This window comes from Giraffa tippelskirchi, chromosome Y (genome assembly GCF_054371585.1).
Source record: "Giraffa tippelskirchi isolate mGirTip1 chromosome Y, T2T-mGirTip1v1.2.pri, whole genome shotgun sequence".
Classification (NCBI taxonomy): domain Eukaryota; kingdom Metazoa; phylum Chordata; class Mammalia; order Artiodactyla; family Giraffidae; genus Giraffa; species Giraffa tippelskirchi.
The window spans coordinates 6,849,179-6,872,175 of record NC_137290.1 but is presented as its reverse complement, the minus strand read 5'-3'; the positions used below and the strand labels follow the sequence as shown (position 1 = coordinate 6,872,175).

Sequence of the window (22,997 nt, the reverse complement as noted above, 5' to 3'; positions counted from 1 at the left end):
TGTGGTGGCAATGAGTCGGATACGACTGAATGACTCAACAACAAAAGAAAAGTGAAAGTCTGGACCTCCATGGTGGCTCAGTGGATAAGTATCTAGTTGCCTAGATCCAGGCACTGATCCAGGAAGTTCCCTATCCCTGATCCAGGAAGATCCCACATGCCTCGGGGCAACTACGCCTGTGTGCCACAACTACTGAGATAATAAGTTGCAACTATGGAGCCCATGATAAAAAGGAGAAGCCCCTACAATGAGAAGCCCACACACTGCAACTGTAGAGTAGTCCCTGGTTACCACAATTACAGAAAAGCCTGAACATAGTAATGAAGACCAGCATAGCTTTCCCTGTCCCTGAAAAAGTCATCTTACAGCCTTTGGTAGTTCCAAAAAAGCATGCTATAATGTATACTTGGGAAGAAATTGCAAGCTGGAACCGTCACTATAATACAACAACCAGAAAGCTGTATTACAAGTACGGACGTGCATTCCCCATTATATGTAGTCCATAAGCAAACTCTTAGACAGCTATCTGCAGAGGAACTTATGCAGAGAACTCAAAGGCTGGAAAAGAGTTGGCCCATAAAGGTAGTGAATGGATGAAAAGATCTCTTTTCATCAAAACCTTAAAACCTAGCATCATGCCAGTACTTATTTACAATTGCATGTAGTACCTCTACTTTATTGGAAACAAAGCTCGGTGGAGAGAGAGTGAGCAGGAATTAACATTTCCTTGCAACGTGAGGCCAGGCCCTGCAGCATGGTACACATCTCAGCCATGTCAAAAGCCTGTACTCTCGCTTTCCCATCCCAGCTGGTATTTCAGAGGGAGGCAGACCAGTTCCTCCTCTAGACATACTGCTCATGCCCACCTTAAACTGGATCACTTTTCCCACGTTCTTGAACTCAGGGAGCACATCATTATAAAAGTCCAGGAACTGCTGGTAGGTTTCTTCTTCACTGTACTCTAGGCTTGCGTCAGGGTCATAGTCATCTCTTCTGCACTGCTCCATCCCAAACGTTGTAAACATGCTTTTAATAAGCAGTGTGGGACTTGATGTCGGGAAACTGTGTTTACGTGAACACCTGCACATTAAGGAAAAAGTTCAGTAGTCCAGTGGTGAGAAATTACACATGGAGAAACTTCATTTAAACTATGAATTAAAGGCTCAAGCAACTTAGCTGTTTCAACTGAACTGTAAGATGACACACCTCACTCAAACTTTTAAATTTCAACACAGCAAAACTATTAAACACTGACCAATATACTGAACCTCATTGAAATGTAAAGGTGGGAATTATTTCCAAGTTTAAATGCCATTCCCTTGCTTTTTACTGAAGTTCAGGAAGCCTGTTATCTAAAAGCATACAGAAAAAGATAGTCTGCTTGCATGACAGGTCACTGTGACAGCATGACACAAATGTACCATATGAGACACTCAGGAGAAAGGTGAGGATGGTTTCATACAATCTTCGATTAACCCAATGCTTACATAATAGTGTAATTTAAGAGTTTTCAGGGAATAGCCTAGTCCAGTGACTAGGATTCTGAGTGGAGCAGTTTTGATCCCTGGCTGGGGACCTAAGACCCTATATGTTGCATAACCAGAAACAAGTTTCCAGTTAACAGCTGTATATTGCTGATAACATTCATGATGCTAACTGTCTTGCTGTTCACACTACCAGCTGAACCCAACACAGGCAAAGTGTGACTGAGAGGGTAGAAAGAGACTCAAGCAACCATAACAGAACCTCTCTCCTGTTTAACATAGTAGCCATAATCTACCCATAACATAACCTCATAAAACATAGCCATAATGTTCTTCCAATGTAGCCTTGATGCAGCAGGAGCAAGGGCTTTCACCGTGAAGCTCAGAGGGGCATACTGCACAAAGTAACCAGAGACTATCTCGTGACGCAAATGTACAGTGCTACAAGTGACCTCAACTGTTACATAAGCTTCCTGACACCCATGCACAGTGCTACAAATGAGCTCAGCTGTTACATGCTTGTGCAAAGTCACTATTTACAGTACATGGGGTGAAAAGGAGTGGAAGTGTGGGTAAGTATGCTTGTCTTGCACCATCTTGTTAAGTTTCCCCATGATGATATATTTCAATCTTATTGTATGCAAAAAGCTTCCTAGTTTTCATAGCATTTATTTTTTTATCTAATCCTTGTAACACACTAGGACAATCACATCTGTATTTCCCTCACTTTGTAAAGAAATGACCTCACACCTACTCTAAGCTCAGCTGAGAGATGATCAAGTAGATCTGATCTACCTTATAGTCTAGTATGTGTTTGTTATATGGCATAATATATACATATACATACATACACACACATACAAGGATACTTTCTGCGATTTACACTGGATCAAGGCTGAATGACTCAATTATACTTCAATAATCCATAAAATACGATCTTTATTATATAATCTGCTTTCATGTCCTAAGATAAAATGAGGAAAATTTTTTTTAGCTCAAGGTTCCAACTAATTAAAAATTAATATATTCTAGTTAAAAACTGGTCAGCTGTAGGTGCCAGCAGTTCAAGGAGAGACAATAGCAAGTTGCTTCATGGATTCAGTATTGTAAGATGAAAAAGTCTGTAGACTTTTTATGTACCTACCAATACAATGCATACAGAATGCCCATACTTATCATGCGTACCTCTGAAATGCTGAATGTTACTCTCCAAATGACCTCCTAGATTATTCAGCTTGAAGTCTGATATACATTCCGAAGCAGCTACTAACAGAATTCAAAGGATTTACCTCAGCTGGCATTGTTAACTCTAAACTGAAATATTATTGGTGAAAATAAATATAGCAGTAAATAAGGACCTTAATTAACAAATTTAAAATTCTGTCACAGACTGTAACTCAGCTCTAGTTCCCAGGATGTCAAATACGCATCTATGTATGTTGGAACCCAGTCAAGTCACTGGGTTTAGGGAAAATTCCCACTGGACAGGAAAGCATCCATACAACCTTGACTGTATTAAAAAATGAAGTTAGCTAAGAAAAGGCAGCCAAAAGGGATAGAACCTCTGTGATTCCCAGAAGCACTTTAAAAGAACTGGAAGGCATTAAAATCCAGCTTCAAACCTACTGCATATTCATAACAATTTGTTTCCTTCTTTCCATCTTGGTTCCTATTTTTGCTTTATTTAACTTAGTGTGTAGCCTTTTAAATTCACTTTCAGAAGTAGGTAAGGTATAAAAAAAGTCATGACAGATATTGCATCTCTTCACTAGTAGTTATCTTTCTTTGGAGAGGTGGTAGAGAGAATTCTCAAAGCTGTGACTTCAACAAATGTTAATTTCAGAAAGATTCAAACTTACTATTTATAAAAACAAGCAACCAAAGAAATACTTAGGTTATTGGCATATCTCTCCGATAATCTCACAAATGAAAATTCCTGACTCACTCTCACATACACACAACACTGCTTGGACATTTTTAATGCAAACTTCATATGTCTGTGCGAGTATTATGAATTGACACAAATAATCAGTTCTTAATGACAGTGTGTAGCATTTTAAATTCACTTTCACCAGGGCTTCCCTGGTGGCTCAGATGGTCAAGAATCCACCTGCAGTAAGGGAGACCTGGGTTCGATCAGTGGGCTGGGAAGACTCCCTGCAAAAGGGCATGGAAACCCACTCCAGTATTCTTGCCTGGAAAATCCCACCAACAGAGGAGCTTGGCATACTACATTTGGTCCATGGGGTCACAAAGAGTTGACATAACTGAGTGACTAGGCAAAGCACAAACTAATCTGACCACTATGGATATCTCTGTGGAACAACTGTCATGTGTGACTGCGTGAATCTCTCCTTTTTTCACATGAACCCAATAAAAGGATAATCTTTTTCTTTTTTCCTGTGTCTCAAACCTTGTAGGATCCTGAGTTTCCTGATCAGGAACTGAACTTGGGTCCTTGGCAGTAAAAGCACACTGTCCTAACAAGTGAACCATCGGTGGAGTCCCAAGAATAATTTCAATTTTAAAAACTTATGTATTGTTGGCTGCATTGTATCTCTGGTTGCTACATGAGCTTTTCTCTAGTTACTACAGGAGCCACTAGTTGTGGTCCACTGGCTTCTGATTGTTGGCTTGTCTTGTTGTAGAGCATGGGCTCTAGAGTGCCCATGTTTAGTTTCCCTGCAGAATGTGGGATCTTCCTAGACCAGGGTTCATACTGCTGTCCCCTGCACTGCAAGGTAGATTCTTAACCACTGGACCACCAGGGAAGCCCTCAAGGATAACCTTAAACAACCAAGGAAATATTAGTGATAGAATAAAAACAAGGGGTGAGGCAGCTAAAAACTTGAAAGGGAACTTCAACTTTCCACACAAATGTGTCCCAGTTGTCTTTCAAAACTAATCCACTAAATATTTTTTTGAAGGTTAGTGTATTAAACCTATGAATTACTGTTTTTTATGAGATTAAATGTAAAATTGGAATCTTAAGGTTACAAAAAGGAGTAAAATCCTTTGTCTTTGTTTCTGATTCCTCAAAGGGACTCTTTCACTGCTTACCAGACTTTATGAATACCTTCATTAATACTATCAGCAAATATAATCCCAAATATAGAATATAAAAGTAGTTAAATATTCTATATGAATGGTTCTCAGTCCCAGACATTTTATCTGAGACACATAATTTGAGATGAGCCTGAAGAACATGTTTTTAAAAAGTTTTTCAATGCCATGTGGCAATAAGTCTATGTGCCACAAGCAAGAGTAGCCCCCGCTCACAGTAACTACAGAAAGCCTGTGAGCAGCAATGAATAAAAGACCTATTGCACACAAAAATAAAAATTCAAACAAAAAAAAAGTTTTTCAGATGGTCCTGATGTAATTCACCATTCAGCATTATTATTTTTAGAAACGTAAAAAGGTGAAGACAAGTTTAGGCTGGAAAAAAAAAAGAAAAATCTTTTTTGAAGGAAAAAGCTAACAGCAAGGATAATATTATGAATAAATATATAAAAGAATGTGCGTTTCATGGATTTGTCTATTCATTTCTGTTTTGGGGATTAATAGAATGCTATGAGGTGGCACTAGTGGTAAAGAACTGCCAGTGCAGCAGATGAGGGTTCGATCCTTGGGTCAAGAAGATCCCCTGGAGTAGGGCATGCCAAACCACTTTAGTCTTCTTCCTGACAATCCCATGGAAAGAAGAGCCTGATGGGCTATGGTCCACGGGGTCACAAACCAGATACAACTTGGTGATTAAACTAAAAACAACAAAGATCACGATGAGACCTTCTCCTCATGAAAGTGAAGTCACTCAGTCATGTCTGACTCTTTGCAACCCCATGGACTGTAGCCCCCTGGTCTCCTCTGTCCATGGAATTTTCCAGGCAAGAGGAGTACTGGAGTGGGTTGCCATTTCCTTCTCTAGGGGATATTCCTGACCCAGGGATCAAACTTGGGTCTTCTGCATTGCAGGCAGACTCTTTACCATCTGAGCCACCAGGGAGTCCTCTCCTTAGTATACTATATAATATTACAACACATATTGTAACAATTATACTCCTCAGTATATAAACTGGAATAGTTAATCTACTGAATTATTTACTACAAATATATGTATTATTCTATTAATCTCCCCTTACCTGTTGTTTCAATTACTCTTGGTCAACCAGGGTCTTAAAGCAGTAAGTGGAAAATTCTAGTAATAACAATTCGTAAGTTTTACATTGTGTGCTGTTCTGAGCAATGTGATTAAATACTATGCTGTCTTGTGCTATCCTGTCAAGAGCTCCATTGAATGACGTCAACCTGATGTCAATATCAACATCAAACCACCATCACAGTTTAAAGATCACCAAAGCAGACGATCTTCTTTACGATAACATCATAAGAAGGCTAACTGAAGCGTAAGACATTCACCTCACTTCTTCTCCTCATGTTATAACTGTTTCATATTATTAATACTACTCTATTATTTAAGTATTATTAGCTTCCCAGCAGGGAAGCCCAATTAGTAATATTACTAATATTAATAAGTATGGTTACTAAGTTAGTAATAATACTCTTACTGTGTCTATTTTAAAAATAATCTTTGTTATAGATATGTATGTATAGGAAAAAATGGTATACAGTGAGTTTGGTACTACCTGTGGCTCAGGCATGGAGGGTACTTGAAACATATTCCCTATGGACAGGGGTGAATTACTGTATCTACTTTGGACTGTTTATTGATACATGAGTCAATTCATAAAAATCAAAAGGGCATGGAATACAAATGTTCAAATATTTGTTAAATGGGTGAAGAGATCAACACTTAGATTTCCATATCCTTTGTCTCAGAAACACTGACCCCAAAGAAATATGGAACAAGAATGGCTCAGATAACAAAGGGAACATTAATCATAATGAAAATATAACCAGACACTGACTGCTTGACCTGTGCCTGCGCTGTTCTTTGTGCTTTCCATGTATTCACTCACATCAGCCTCCCAACTCCCTTATAAAGGTGATACTATTTTTAATCTCTATTTTATAGATAAGGAAACTAAGGTACAGAAAGCTTAATTTCCCCAAAATGACAACCACTGAAGCTAGTTTTTGAACCCAGTGCTCTATTACTGAGGCTGATTATAATGAGAGTTGTTAATGAGTCTACTTTATCTCTATTTACTCTGATTTTTGTTCTGCACACTCATTGAAAGCAAAGCAGATTTTAAAAGCTCACTTTGTAGAAGTGATTTCCACTGGAAAAACAAAGCCAGGGTTCTACAGTTTCTTGAAAGAGCACAAATGTTCTATTTTGCCGTTTATCTGTCCATATGGACCAACTGAAGCACAGGGTAGAAAACAAACAAAAAGACCTTTTTAAGGGACGGGAGGAAGGTAAAGGAAGCACCACCTGAGAAGTAGGTTAAGTCTAACTAACAAACAGTAGCATACCGTGAACTGGAAAAGCACCAAGAAAGCAATAGACGTCATATGATTTATAATTTAAACTAAAGATTGTGTCTCTCCCAAAAGAGAACTTAAGAACCTCAATGTTTTCACTCTCTTTAATTTTGACACAATAAAACAAATTTATTTACCTATCTCCAAATCTGCAAGCTCCCGTTTTACTGTAGAATGGACAATTAGCTCGATCTTTCTTCATTATTCTTAATTCCATGGGTGGTTCTGGGTTTTGCCATGTGGCACCACTTTCCAACTGTTGAAAATAACCATGACTTTATTGGTGGTTTTAAAAATCTATCAGAATGAAAGATTTAAAGTGTATCTAAAATATTTTGTTTAAAAATAAAAAGATTCCTGTAAGAATATACACTTAAGTTGTAGCACACAACTGACACTCTACAAACTGTCGTCAGACAGGGGCTATGTGTCTCGCCTGGCTCCTTGGCACTGTCCATCATCAGGCACTGCCGTGGCTACCAGGAGCTGTCACCTAGATTCCCCTTCTGTCCATCCATTCTGAAAAGGGTCTAAGGACTTGTTAGGGAACCACCCCTTTGATTTACTCTGATCCAAATTAAAGCATCCATCTGGGTGTAAAAATGTATGAGGCTGGCTACATATACTTTAAGGACTATAAACAAGTCCAGTCCACAGGGGTGATTTTTGCTTTTATTCATGAATTCATTTTTGTTGTTGTTGTATAAATCACAGAGCCTCAGATGTGAATCCCACATTCAGACAGGATCTAAGAAACTTAACCACAAAATTAACATTTCTGGCAGTATTGTTTTTAAAAAAGTGTTCATTGGTCACAAAATTTTAATGAAAGTTTAAAAACAATACCTCATTTTCAGCCTGTTTCAGCATCTTCTGCACAGCTTCCTAAAAATGCAAAAATAGCATGAATAAAAATCTAAAAATCTGAAAATACAGTTTTTGTGGTTAAGAACCTCAATTTAAGATTTAAAAAACCCTATACATGTAAGGCTTCAGGTTGTTATTTGCCTTCTACAGCACAGACCTTCTGAAAAGCTTTCAAAAGAATATAGGTGAAAATTTTTATTTAAATAGAAAAAGGAATAAAACATTGTAAAAGTACTTTTAAAATACCCTTACAAATTTCAGAAACAGTAGTTAGTATGTTTACTCATACATACCACATACTAGTTTTCAGTATGAGGTATCAATGAGTATTATAAAATACAACACTAGACACATGATAACATTTGATAAAAGCTAAAACTATTACATGAAAAGTAGCATTGCAGATGTATGAGAGACTTCAAACTTTCTGATAAGGGAAAGTAAGTTCTCCAAAACTTCAATACATTTCTAAGTACTATTTGAATATGTTTTAATCACATTAGACTTCTCTAATTACATACAAGAATTATGCAAAATAATTACATAAAAGACTTGATAAATCTAGATGGCATTTAAGACTCCTCTATGCTTGACAGGAAATTGTGGCTCAGCTGGTAAAGAATCTGCCTGCAATGTGGGAGACCTGGGTTCAATCCCTGGGTTGAGAAGATCCACTGGAGAAGGGAAAGGCTACCCATTCTAGTATTCTGGCCTGGAGAGTATAGTCCATGGGGTCACAAAGAGGTGGACATGAGTGAATGACTTTCACTTTCATTTGGGCTTCCCTGGTGGCTCAGAGGGTAAAGCATCTGCCTGCAAAGTGGGAGACACAGGTTTGATCCCTGGGTCAGGAAGATCCCCTGGAGAAGGAAATGGCAACCCACTCCAGTATTCTTGCCTAGAGAATCTCATGGACAGAGCAGCCTGGTAGGCTACAGTCCAAGGGGTCGCAAAAAATCAGACACAGCTAAGCGACTTTACTTCACTTCTTCACTTCATGCTCTACAGAACCTTTGTTCCCTCATTGTTGACCCTCTAAATATCCAAACTCACTAACTGATGTTGCCATTTTCTTTGCTTACTCATTCAAATTAAACTCCTGAGAGCATGACTTGGACTCTCCCTTTGCCTTCCACACAACTCCCCTCAGTTAACCATTAGATATCCCAGATCTGTGTACTTATCTTTGTAAAGCACAATCCTCATATTGGGCATGTGTGCTCAATCATATCAGACTCTGTGGGACCCCATGGACTGTAGCATGCCAGATTCCTCCTGTCCATGTGATTTCCCAGGCAAGAATACTGGAGTGGGTTGCCAGATCCTCCTCCAGGGGATCTTCCTGCCCAGGGATCAATGCCTATGTCTCCCACATTGGCAGCGTGGTTCTTTGTCACTGAGCCACAGGGAAGATCCTTATACAAATCACAAATACATCATATCCTACTTGAAACAGCAGCCTTATCTTGACTCTACTCTTTTTGGTCACTGTTACCTATCCCCAATTATTTAAATAAAAGTGATGATTTATTAAAGGTTAAGACAACGGATTTCCTTTATACTAACATGAAGTCCAAACTCCTTCCAATCCAGGAGGCTTTAAATGATCTGACCCTGTCTAGCCCTCTGACCTGCTGCCTTCCTCTGCCACTCTGTCCTTTGGTGTCTGGGATTTAAAGACAATTACCTCCATTCAGATCCACATTCAAGAGTCCTTCTCTGCCCAAAACCTTCCCCCCCGAGATCTCTGCACCCAGGAAACAGCTGAAAACACTGGCTTCTCAAGAGAAATTTTCCATGATTTATCTACGGAAGTATACCATTAATCCCAACACTTTTATCACATCATCTTGTTTTATTTCTTTGCAGCACTTAACCTCACTTCAAATTATCTTTCACAGTGACTTATCATACAGCTCCCCTATCTAGCAAAGTAACATTAAGAGCAGGGACTTTATCTTTTTCACTTTGCTTTTCCTTTCACTTTATCCTTTTCATTTCACTTTACCCTTTTCCTTTCACTTTATTTTTTCACATTACTGTCACTATCAACAATACAACTGTCAACAAGACAACTGTCCAGCATGCAGCAGAATGTATTTCTTAAATCTTCATAAAATCTATAGTTAGTCCTCTGTATCTCCAGGTTGCACAGTTCAAAATACTTTGGAAAAACCCTACAAATTTCCAACAAGCAAAGCCTGATTTTGCCATGTACTAGCAGCTATTTTTGTACCCTTTATAATATACTGGGCATTATAAAAATCTAAAGATAATTTGAAGTATCAGGGATGACTATACTATATGCTTTCTGTCTTCTATATTTTCTTAAAAAAAAAATCTCATTTAAAAAAGCCATAACTTTTGTCTGAACCCTGGACAGCTCAAGTGAAAAACACTCTATAGTTAAAATGAGAATAGATTCCTCCCTATAAACAAATTAAAAAGCTCCAAACATCTTGTCCCCTGAAAGTCCAGTGTGTTACAGCTCATTATCTGCTCCCAAAAGTAGTACTCAAATAAAAATGCCTAAAATTTGCACTGGAATTAATGGCCTGAGATACAAAAAACAAAGGTTGGGAAGACTACTTCTACCCCATTATGACCAAGACACAAGCAAATCAACTTTTCCCACTACATGGTGGTTAAAACTCAATTTTATGTAATTCAGGATTAGAAACACTACAAAAAAAAAATCTAATGAAGTCATTCAAGCAAAGATGGGCTGTGAATTTTTGAAATAATCACACCATTAAGGACAGGAAGTCAAATGTATCAAGTCAGTTGTTTAAGCTACACATTAATCAAGTCAAGATTTAATAATAGTAACAAAAAAATCTACTAACTCTTAAATATTCAATTTCTTTCTTGAAATTAAATACTTCTTGGTGGCAGGTCATAAGGAAACATGACAAATATATATAAAATGTCTTTAAAATGAGTCAACAGACACAACACAACCTGAGAGTCGCATCATTCACTAGAGGGGTACAAAGGCTGTCTGCTTCTATGTAAAATTTTACTAGAACACAGTCACAGTTATATGTTTACATTCTGCCATGGCTGCTTTGTAACACATGTAATGGGCTGCAGACACTGAAACATTTACTACTTCTCTTCTAAAGAAAAATTTTCTGCCCATTATAAAGTGTGTTTCACACTGGGTAAAACTAAAGAAAAAAACATTAAATTAAGAGAGTCTTAACTGCTATCACATGAACATAAAGAAAAACATTTTTAGGAAACTCTCTAGTGTGTGTCTGTACAAAAAAAAATATGACATTTAAACAGCAAACCAGATCTTCCCTGGTGGTCCAGTTGTTAGGAATCTGCTCTCCCAATGCAGGGAACATGGGTTCCATCCCTGGTCCAGAAAGATCCCACATGCCAAGGGCAACTAAGCCTGCAAGCCTAACTATGAGCACAGGCCTCACATAGCAACTGCTGAAGCCTGTGTGCTACAGAAAAAGACTGACCACTATCACAGCTACTGAGCTTTTGTGCCCTGCAGATGGGGCTCCACAATTCGAGAAGACAATGAAGAATAGCCCCCCCACACCACCACTAGACAGAGCACAAGATCAGTAATGAAGACCCAGCGTAGCCAAAAATAAGTAAACAAAACAAAAAATAAATAAAAACAAACGAAAAACTACAAGCCCTCACATGGCTTACAGCTTCAAATCCATTGTATACCCCATTTATGTTAACTTGCTTCAGTCGTGTCTAACTCTTTGCAGCCCTATGAACTATAGCTTGCCAGGCTCCTCTGTCCATGGGATTCTGCAGGCAAGAATACTGGAGTGGGGTGCCATTTCCTTCTCCAGGGGATCTTCCATGTAATTATCCCCTACTGATAGGAATCACCTCTTTTTCTCTTTTCCCCTGTTGTTTCTGCTCCTCCTCTTCTCTCTTTCTTCTCTCATGTTCTTCCCATTTTTCCTTTAACTTTGTCTTTAAAGAGGAAAGAAAGACTTAATTTTCAAAACCTTTACCACACAGGAAAAGTAAATTTAAAAAATTAAGTATATATTGGTCACACAAAGAATCCAGCTTTTTAAAGGTTTTTGTGGTTGTTGTTCTTGTTCAAGACATGTATTTTTTCATGTGAAAAAGTCTTTAATTAGAAGTTACTTTAACTGTTTAGCTAGCTGATTAATTTGACTAAAAGCATACCTCTTGTTCTTCCTCCTGTTTCCTAGCTGTCTCTTCCTTTTCTTTCTTTATTCTGAATTCCTCTTGTGCCTTCTGCTCCCTTAATAACCATTCATCATGTAAGTTTTGCCTATTGATATAATTATGTAATAAAAAGAATTGGCATCATTCTACAAATACATACACATTTACACTGCATATATTATAGCAAATAAAACATTTGGGGAATGATTAAAATGTCATGAAAGATTAATTTTTTATAAAACTTCAGCAAGTGCCAATAAAGAAAATAGCAAGATTCAAAGTAAAATTTAGGCTTTCACATTGAGAAAGTATAACCCTTCAATTACTATGCATTTTGAGTGGCAACTGGAGGACTGCAGAACTAGTAAACCTGATATTTCCCATAAACTTATGGATTCTGAAAGAGATGGGAATACCAGACCATCTGACCTGTCTCTTGAGAAACCTGTATGCAGGTCAGGAAGCAACAGTTAGAACTGGACATGGAACAACAGACTGGTTCCAAATAGGAAAAGGAGTACGTCAAGGCTGTATGTTGTCACCCTGCTTATTTAACTTACATGTAGCGTACATCATGAGAAATGCTGGGCTGGAAGAAATACAAGCTGGAATCAAGATTGCCGGGAGAAATATCAATAACCTCAGATATGCGGATGACACCACCCTTATGGCAGAAAGTGAAGAACTAAAGAGCCTCTTGATGAAAGTGATTAAGAGGAGAGCGAAAAAGTTGGTTTAAAGATCAACATTCAGAAAACTAAGATCTGGGCATCTGGTCCAATCACTTCATGGCAAATAGAGAAACAGTGGAAAGTGGCTGACTTTATTTTGGGGGGCTTGAAATTCACTGCAGATGGTGATTGCAGCCATGAAATTAAAAGACACTTACTCCTTGGAAGGAAACTTATGACCAACCTAGACAGCATATTAAAAAGCAGAGACATTACTTTGCCAACAAAGGTCCGTCTAGTCAAGGCCATGGTTTTTCCAGTAGTCATGTATGGATTTGAGAGTTGGACTATAAAGAAAGAGCCACAGAATTGATGCTTTTGAACTGTGGTGTTGGAGAAGACTCTTGAGAGTCCCTTGGACTGCAAGGAGATCCAATCAATCCATCCTAAAGGAGATCACTCCTGGGTGTTCATTGGAAGGACTGATGTTGAAGCTGAAACTCCAATACTTTGGCCACCTCATACAAAGAGTTGACTCATTTGAAAAGACCCCGATGCTGGGAAAGATTGAAGGCAGGAGGAGAAGGGGACGACAGAGGATGAGATGGTTGGATGGCATCACCGACTCAATGAACATGAGTTTCAGCAAACGCCAGGAGTTGGTGATGCACAGGGAGGCCTGGCGTGCTGCAGTCCATGGAGGCGCAAAGAGTTGGACATGACTGAGCAACTGCACTGAACTGAACTGAACTGTTTACATTTGTATGGGAAAAATGGGCACTTTTGTTCACTGCTGGAGCAACTACAAACCCAGAGGCCCTTTTTCTCCAGTTATGTATACATATTCTTTGATCACAGTAATTTCATTTCTAGGCATTTTCCTAGGAAATAATAGAGAAATTATGAAAATTATATAAGCATAGATGCTAACTTAAAGTTCTGTATAACAATAAAAGGGTAATCTTATTTTTTTTAAGGTACTATGGTCTTAATGTACATCAGCAGACAATACACAGGTGAAGTATGCTAGATCTATACAATGAATAGCACGTTGTTTTTAAAATGGGTGGATTAGACTTCTGTATTGATATTGAAAGATATGTATTACATAACAAGCAACAAATTTATTTAAAGATATGTGTAACTATCAGCCCAATACACACATTTATACCACACATTTGCACTCAGACATTTGCATTCAACTTTCTGTAACAAAGGCTCTCTATGAGTATGAGGTATTTATTGATGCTGTTTCACTTTTCATCTTCCTGTTTGAATTAGTTGTTCTTTTGCATAGACAATGAACCAATAAAAGCAGTGAAAAATACTTTGGTTAAAAATATTTTATACAGGTTTCATGGGAAAAATATTTTATACAGTTTCAAAAGGGAGGGATATATGTATACCTATGGCTGATTCATGTTGAGGTTTGACAGAAAACAGCAAAATTCTGTAAAGCAATTATCCTTCAATAAAAAATAAATTAATTAAAAAAGTATAAAAAAGCATTTTATACAGGTTTTAAAAATACCAAATATATTCTTTAAAGATACCATATACATTAAACAGAAAGGCATGATTATTATTAATTTATCACTAAATAAGAAAACCCCATTGGGAGAAAATAAATATGTTCCATGTTAGTAATTTAAGCAATAAACACATTAAAAACATTTACAGGAACAAATTATGTATTAATTCTTTCATTTAACAGATGAGGAAAGTGTACCAAAAAGATTAAATCCAACACATAAATAAATGCAAAGAATCACCTGTAGGACTCTGCATTAGACTTCACAACCTATGTCACACTGACAATTGAAACATCTTTAAAAATGATTTCTCTTGGCTTGCCCTTATATTTATGTTTTTGAAAAAATTATGTGGGATACCTTCCCTTCCCTGAAAACTAGAACTCCAGACATTTTTTGTGGAGAAGTCTTAAATTTATAGCAAAATTAAGGGGAAAATACAGAATTCCCTCCCACACAGCCTTTACTCCATAAATGCATATCATCCTATCAGAGCTGTACAGAGTTTTATAAAGAAAAATCTGTATTAATAAAGTCTTTATCATTTCAAGTAAAAAAACTGAATACACTTCATGTTTTTAAATCAGTGCTGACCTCTCTATCTCCAAAAGCTTCTCTTCTTCTAACTGTTTTTCAATAACAGCAGGATCCTCCTCTTCTTTTTGTGACAGTCCTGAGGGAATTTAAATGTTTATTAAACTGAATACAAATAATACTTCAGTCAATGATGCAGGAAAATCTTAAAACGTGAAATTGTCAATGTTTACAATAATGGCACACATCAGTCTTTCTAAACCTGCTAATAATAAAGGCTTTAGAGAGCAAAGTTTTGGACAACTGAATCATCAGAAATTTAATGTAAATAATGGCTAACACACTGTACTTTTTTTTTTAAATCCATAGTTCAGAATACTCAAAAAGGTATTGGGGGAATGGGATGGAACACAGACATTCACAAATGAAAGACAACTAAAATATACAAAATCATTTTTTAAACACTCACTACAAAAACTTATTTAGATAAAGAACCAAAAGCAGTTATTGCTTTTGGAAGAAGTTAACTGGAATAAGTTATATAGGCACAGAATGTTTATACCATCCTAATACAATCCTGTATCATCCTAGGGACAAGTATGTAATTTAAACGGGAAAAATGTACTGTTACATTGGAGCAATCTAACAAGCAACACCTTTGTGTTATATATGAATTTACAAAGAGACATAAATATTTAGACCACAGCATTTCATCTGTGGCTCCCCTCTTCTGCTTGCTCATTAATGTCTCCCTCACACAGCAACTAAAAAGTCTTAAGTCCAGAGTCTCGTGTATCTGAAAATTTCAGAATGTTGCATGCCATTCCAGTAAACAATGAATGTTGCTCACCATCTAATCAGTGGCTAGTGCAGCTGCCCCCACGGTGCACCCCACTGTGTACCCTGGGTAATTAAGGTCCATATCTAAGGGATAATTTCAATGAGCCCTGCTAACTAAAAACTGTCACTTATGCAAAGCTCATGCAGTGAAAAAAGTCAACAATATTTTAGTTGACAACTGAAGAATATCGCTGGCCACCTGCTTCTACAAGGACTGCATCACTACCCATTGCAATGACTGACTTTCAACACCCATAGAAAAGACTTTAGGATGCAAAGCAGAAATGACAGCTATGGTTTTTCTGGTAGTCACATAAGGATGTGAGAGTTGGATCACAAAAAAGCTGAGCAATGAAGAACAGATACTTTTGAACTGCGAAGCTGGATTAGACTCTTCAGAGTTCCTTGCACTGCAAGGAGGTCAAACCAGTCAGTGTTAAAGGAAATCAACTGAGAATATCCATCAGAAGGATTGGTGCTGAAGATGAATCTCCAATACTTTGGCCACCAGATGGGAAAGGGCTGACTCACCGGAAAAGACCCTGATGCTAGGAAAAGACTGAAGGTAAAAGGAGAAAGGGGTGGAAAAGGAAGAAATGGTTGGATGGCAACACCAATTTTATGGACATGAGTTTCAGCAAAACCTGGGAGACAGCAAAGGACAGGGAAGCCTAGTATGTCATGGGGTCACAAACAGTCAGACACAACTTACTGACTGAACAAAACAAATGCTGCGGGGGCAAGGGTGAGGGAACAAATCTTCAGATGGCTAGATGTTTTCAGGAGAATATTTTATGAGCCCAATTCTTCTATCTTCTCATTTCTAAAGACCAGGATCTGGGGCTTCCCTGGTAGTTCAGATAGTAAAGAATCTGCCTGTGATGCAGGAGACCCAGGTTCTATCTCTGGGTCAGGAAGTTCCACTGAAGAAGGAAATGGAAACCCACTCCAGTATCCTTTCCTGGAGAATTCCACAGACAGCAGAGCCTGGAGGGCTACAGCCCATGGGGTAATAAAGAGTCAAACATGACTGAGTCTAACATTTTCACTTTTCACGGTCCAATGGAAAGAACACAAAGGATGTGGCCTAATCTTTTAAGGAGACTATTATGTATCCAGTATCTCAAGAATCTTAGCACTATTCTACAGATTAAGTTGAGAGTGAAGCCAAGAAATATTTCCAAACAGTGGAAAAATGATCCTGAGAGCATTTTATAAATTATGGGAGCTGCCCTTTCATCACAAACCCAATGTGTTAGGCCAGAAGGATTTAACTGTATCAAAGAGGCTCTTCAGGGAAAGGATTCTGCTAAAGCAACAGCACAACCTGAACACAGTTTCTTGCACCTTGTCATACTGAAGAAGCAAAGTTAAATTTTTACATAACCTCCTGCTCGTTCTGCCTCTATAACTCAGCTTGCTCCTTGCAAAGTCTGGATCATGTAGGTCATGTAGTCTCAGAAAGTGGGGACTTTATAGGGAATACTAGGAACTGGAGCTTATCTCACTCACTCTTGTCCTGCTCTTTGCAATTGCCCAGCTCCTGCAAATTTGCTTAATCATGCCTGTCCAGTCTAGGCATCCCCCTCCCCATCTTGACTGCTGTTTCCATGTGTGCGAAACCCCTTAGTTTAAACTAGCTTATTAACAGCTAGTGTTGCCCACTATAGTCTCTCTATAAAAACTCTGTAACACCTTTGTTCAGGGCTCAGAGCTTAGAGTGTTAACTCCTCTTGGCCCGCCAGCATAATAAACCCGAGCTCTTCAACTCTCCCAATGTGGGGCTTGGTTTCTTGATTACTGGTTTCTACAATATCAGGGCTTCCCTGATAGCTCAGCTGGTAAAGAATCCGCCTTCAATGCAGGAGATCCCAGTTCGATCCCTGGGTTGGGAAGATCCCCTGGAGAGGGGAATACTCCAGTATTCTGACCTGGAGAATTCCATGGTATAGTCCATTGGGTCGCAAAGAGTCAAACATGACTGACCCACCCTCAAATTTTTATCTACAACAATATCTAATGAGTATCCGCTCCTCATGACCAGTTGTAAACTTCTATCAAGATGGATGTCCCCTTCACTAAAGTCATATACCCTCCCTCTGTGGAGCAGTTCATTGGAGGGATCATCTGAGAGGGTGTCTCCCAGAGTACAGTACTTATTTGCCCCAAATAAAACTCAACTCATGGCTCTCCTACTGTCTTTCTTTCCCCAGTTGAAAGGCTAAATTCATGTATATTCCCAAACACATAAAAGCACTAAAATGATTAACTTTAGACATCTGCTTTCATAAATTTTTGTAATTTAGACATCTGCTTCTTTGCAACCCTGTGGACTACACAGTCCATGGAATTCTCCAGGCCAGAATACTGGAGTGGGTAACCATTCCCTTCTCCAGGGTAATCTTCCCAACCCAGGGATCAAATCCAGGTCTGCCAAAGTGAAGGCGGATTCTTTACCAGCTGAGCCACCAGGGAAGCCCAAGAATACTGGAGTGCTAACCTATCCCTTCTCCAGTGGATCTTCCCAACCCAGGGATCGAACTGGGGTCTCCTGTATTGCAGACAAATTCTTTACCAGCTAAGCTACCAAGAAAGAGTTTCTGTAATTAGAAAGAACCTTTTGAATTTTAACTGTATTTTTCTTTCTTCCCACAGAAAACTCTACATATCCTGTATTCTTCCTTAACTCACTTTACTCAAAGAGATCTAAGATACTGTATTCCAGGTTACAATCCTCAGTAACGTCCTCTGATAAAACTTGACTGTAAACTTTTAGGTCATATGCTTTCTTCAGTTGACATATCTAAGTTAGTTATGGCTAAGGCACAAGGTATGATTCATTTAATGCATATTACCCTCCAGTTATAAACCTATGATACCAAACAAGTCATGTACTTCTGAAATACAATGGTGGGACAGGTACAAGATCCACATTCCTGTTACAAAAGGCAAGTTAGAGGTAACAGTTCAGTTCAGTGCAGTCCAGTTCAGTTGCTCAGTCATCTCCGACTCTGCAGTCCCATGGATTGCATCACAAAAGGCTTCCCTGTCTATCATCAACTCCCAGACTCTGCTCAAACTGAAGTATATTGAGATGGTGGTGCCGTCCAACCATCTCATCCTCTGTCATCCCCTTCTCCTGCCTTGAATGTTGCCCAGCATCAGGGTCTTTCCCAGTGAGTCAGTTCACGTCAGACAGCCAAAGTATTGGAGTTTCAGCTTCAGCATCAGTCTTTCCATGAATATGCAGGACTGATATCCTTTAGGATTGACTGGTTTGACCTCCCTGCAGTCCAAGGAACTCTCAAGAGTCTTCTCCAACACCACAGTTCAAAAGCATCACTTCTTCAGTGCTCAGCTTTCTTTATGGTCCAACTCTCATATCCATACACGACTACTGCAAAGAGACGGACTATTGTCAGCAAAGTAATGTCTCTGCTTTTTCATATGCTGTCTAAGTTGATCATAGCTTTTCTTCCAAGGAGTAAATGTCTTTTAATTTCATGGCTGCAATCACCCTCTGCAGTGAATTTCGAGCCCCCCAAAATAAAGTCTGACACTGTTTCCACTGTTTCCTCATCTATTTGCCATGAAGCGATGGGACCAGATGCCATGATCTTAGTTTTCTGAATGTTGAGCTTTAAGCCAACTTTTTCACTCTCCTCTTTCACTTTCATCAAGAGGCTCTTTAGTTCTTCTTCACTTTCTGCCACACGGGTGGTGTCATCTGCATGTCTGAGGTTACTGATATTTCTCCTGGCAACCTTGATTCCAGTTTGTGCTTCATCCAGCCCAGGTTTCTCATGATGTATTTTGCATGTTAAGCTAAATAAGCAGGGTGACAATATACAGCCTTGACATATTCCTTTCCCAATTTTGAACCAGTCCATTGTTCCATGTCCAGTTCTAACTGTTGTATCTTGACCTGCATACAGATTTCTCACGAGGCAGTTAAGGTGGTCTGCCATCCCCATGTCTTTAACAATTTTGCACAGTCTTTTGTGATGCACAAAGTCAAAGGCTTTGGCATAGTCAATAAGGCAGAAGTAGATGGTTTTCTGGAACTCTCTTGCTTTTTCTATGATCTAATTGATGCTGGCAATTGATCTCTGGTTCCTCTGCCTTTTCTAAATCCAGCTCGAACATCTGGAAGTTCTTGGTTCACAAACTGTTGAAGCCTGGCTTGGAGAATTTTGAGCTTACTTCGCTAGCATGTAAGATGAGTGCAACTGGGTGGTAGTTTGAACATCGTTGGCACTGCCTTTCTCCTTTGGAACAAAAACTGACCTCTTCCAGTCCTGTGGCCACTGCTGAGTTTTCCAAATTTGCTGGCATATTGAGTGAAGCACTTTAACAGCACCATCTTTTAGGACTTGAAACAGTTCAGCTTGAATTCTATCACCTCCACTAGCTTTGTTTGTAGTGATGCTTCCTAAGGCCCCCTTGACTTCACATTTCAGGATGTCTGGCTCTAGGTGAGTGATCACACCATTGTGATTATCTGGGTTATGAAGATCTTTTCTGTATAGTTCTTCTGGGTATTCTTGCCACCTATTCTTAATATCTTCTGCTTCTGTTAGGTCCATACTATTTGTGCCCTTAATTGTGCCCATCTCTGCATGAAATATTCTCTTGGTATCTCTCATTTTCTTGAAAAGATCTCTAGTCTTTCCCATTCTATTGTTTTCCTCTATTTCTTTGTGTAGACCACTGAGGAAGGCTTTCTTATCTCTCCCTGCTCTTCTCCAGAACTCTGCATTCACATGGGTATATCCTTCCTTTTCTCCTTTGCCTTTTCTTTTCTCAGCTATTCGTAAGCCCTCCTCAACAATCATTTTGCCTTTCTGCATTTCTTTTTTCTTGGGGATGGACTTGATTACTGCCTCCTCTGCAATGTCATGAACCTCTGTCCATAGTTCTTGAGGCACTCTATCAGATCTAACCCCTTGAATTTATTTGTTGCTTCCATTGGATAATTGTAAGGGATTTGATTTAGGTCATACCTGAATGGTCTAGTGGTTTTCCCTACTTTTTCAATTTAAGTCTGAATTCTTCAATAAGGAGTTCATGATCTGAGCCACAGTCAGCTTCCAGTCTTGTTTTTGCTAACTGTATAGTGCTTCTCCACTTTCAGCTGCAAAGAATATAATCAATCTGATTTTGACCATCTGGGGACATTCATGTTTAGGGTCGTCTGTTTTTGTTGGAAAAGGGTGTCTGCTATGACCAGTGCTTTCTCTTGGCAAAACTCTGTTAGCCTTTGTCTTGCTTCATCTTGTACTCCAAGGCCAAACTTGCCTGTTACTCCAGGTACCTCTTGACTTCCTACTTTTGCATTTCAGTCCCCTATCATGAAAAGGACATCTTTTTTGTGTGTTAGTTCTAGAAAGTCTTGCAGGTCATCATAGAATCGTTCAGCTTCTTTGGCATTAGTGGTTAGGGCATAGACTTGGGTTACTGTGATACCGAATGGTTTGCCTTGAGACTGCACGCAAGTACTGCATTTCAGACTCTTTTGTTGACTATGAGGGCTACTCCACTTCTTAACAACTCTGGAACAAACCGAAAATTTCTCAGTCCCATGTTCCTCATAGTGAAGGCACATGGCTCTTGGTGGCCCTATCTCCATGACTTTGCCTGGTACAGCTCTTACCAAAGCTCTTGGATTTGCTATCTTATGTCTTCTGGGATGAAATCATATATGTGTGTATTGCTTCGGGCTTAGGAGTGCCTACCACCAGGGTTCTCCTCCACTCTCTTGTTTCCTCCTCCCTCCAGGGTCCATGTCCTATACATGCCCCCTCATGCCTCCATGGGCTCTGACCTCTGGATCTGGCTCTCTGGGATTCAGGGGCCCCCTCTACCTTCTCTCCTCCTTCCAGGGGCCCCCTCTACCCTCCAACAACTCCCCCTGCCCTCCTCGGTCCTGCAGAGCCACCTCCAAGGGCACCCTCAGCCCAGGTAGGTCCTGCGCATGCAGGAGAGAGGGGAAACAGAGCAGGGCTGTCCAGGTGTGGAGGAGTGGGGAATCCTTCTGGTGTTCTTCCACACAGGGCCCAGGGGAGCCTCCTGGGGGCCTGGCCTTATCCTCATACCCCAAAGCCAGAGGCACTGCAGAGACCCTCTTAGCTGAGTGGAGCCTTGCTTGCCCCCAACCCCATCCAGAGCCCTCTCTGAAGGCTTGGGTCCTGGGTCAGAAATCCACCACTACCTAAACACTCCTACCACCTAAGTCATTCCCCACCTAAACCCTGCCCTTCATAGCCTAAGTTTTTTCTGACTTTTGGTGTTTTGGGTTTCTTTCAGAGTTTTTACAGCTAGTGGAGTTCCATTTTCCCTCCAGGAGTTGTTTCATACATATTCTTATTTTTTGTTAGTTTTCTAAAATTATTGCTATTTTTAAATCTTCCCTATTATTCTGCATCCTCATAGCTCACCTGGTAAAGAATCCACCTGCAATGCAGGAGACCCAGGTTCGATCCTTGGGTTGGGAAGATCCCTGGATAAAGCATAGGCTACCCACTCCAATATTCCTGGGATTCTTTGGTGGCTCAGCTGGTAAAGAATCCACCTTCAATTCAGGAGACCTGGGTTCAATCCCTGGGTTGGGAAGATACCCTGGAGAATACCCACTCCAGTGTTCCGACCTGGAGAATTCCATGGACTGTACAGTCCATGGGGTCACAAAGGGTCAGATACAACTGAGCAACTTTCACTCATTTTTATTTTTAATTTATATGTTTTTTTCTTTTTCTCTCTCTTTGCTATTAAGTCTGGTTTTACCCTTCAAGGGTTCTTATCTTTTATTCATTGTAGTTGTTCTGCTTTTTCTTTTTCCTATCTCTTCATTTTTCTCCCTTTCTTTTTTTGCATCCCATGGCTTGTAGGATGTGGCTTCATATGCCTTAGGTAAGGCCTAAGCTCCTGAGTGTGAGTGCTGAGTCTGAAATGCTGGAATAACAAAAAACCTCAGACCCCAATATTAATTGAATATTAACTGAACTGAGGTCTCCCAGAGGTCCACGTTTCAACACCAAGACCCAGCTCTAACCAACAGTCTACAAACTCCACTGCTGAAAACCTCAGGCCAAACAACTAGTAAGACAGGAACATAGTCCCTCCCATCTAAAAAACAAGAAATAACAAAAAAATAAGTTATAGATGAAGGAGCAAGATAAAAATCTATCAAGAAAAAGCCAAGGGTGCCCAATCTCACCAGTACTATTCAACATAGTTTTGAAAGTCCTAGTCACGGCAATCAGAAGAAAAAGAAAAAAGAAGCAAAACTTTCACTGTTTGCAGGTGACATGATACTATACATAGAAAAGCCTAAAGATGCCATCAGAAAATTACTAGAGCTAATCAATGAATACAGTAAATTCGCACAATATAAAACACAAAGAAATGCCTTGCCTTCCAATACACTAACAATGAAAACTGGA

At 39.3% G+C, this 22,997-nt stretch overlaps 1 protein-coding gene across 2 annotated transcripts in view; it reads right to left on the bottom strand.

Annotated features, from left to right (window-relative positions):
- The window catches only part of LOC145537624 (U2 small nuclear ribonucleoprotein auxiliary factor 35 kDa subunit-related protein 1-like), a 36,877-nt gene that overhangs the window by 6,360 nt on the left and 7,520 nt on the right, over nt 1-22,997 (bottom strand). For both annotated transcript variants that reach the window (XM_081568364.1, XM_081568365.1), the window contains exons 3-8: nt 14,776-14,854; nt 11,976-12,084; nt 11,667-11,753; nt 7,779-7,817; nt 7,070-7,188; nt 867-1,080 (exon numbers count right to left, since the gene is read on the bottom strand). In XM_081568364.1, the coding sequence (XP_081424490.1) occupies nt 867-1,080; nt 7,070-7,188; nt 7,779-7,817; nt 11,667-11,753; nt 11,976-12,084; nt 14,776-14,854 (647 nt within the window). The remainder of the gene's footprint in view (nt 1-866; nt 1,081-7,069; nt 7,189-7,778; nt 7,818-11,666; nt 11,754-11,975; nt 12,085-14,775; nt 14,855-22,997) is intronic.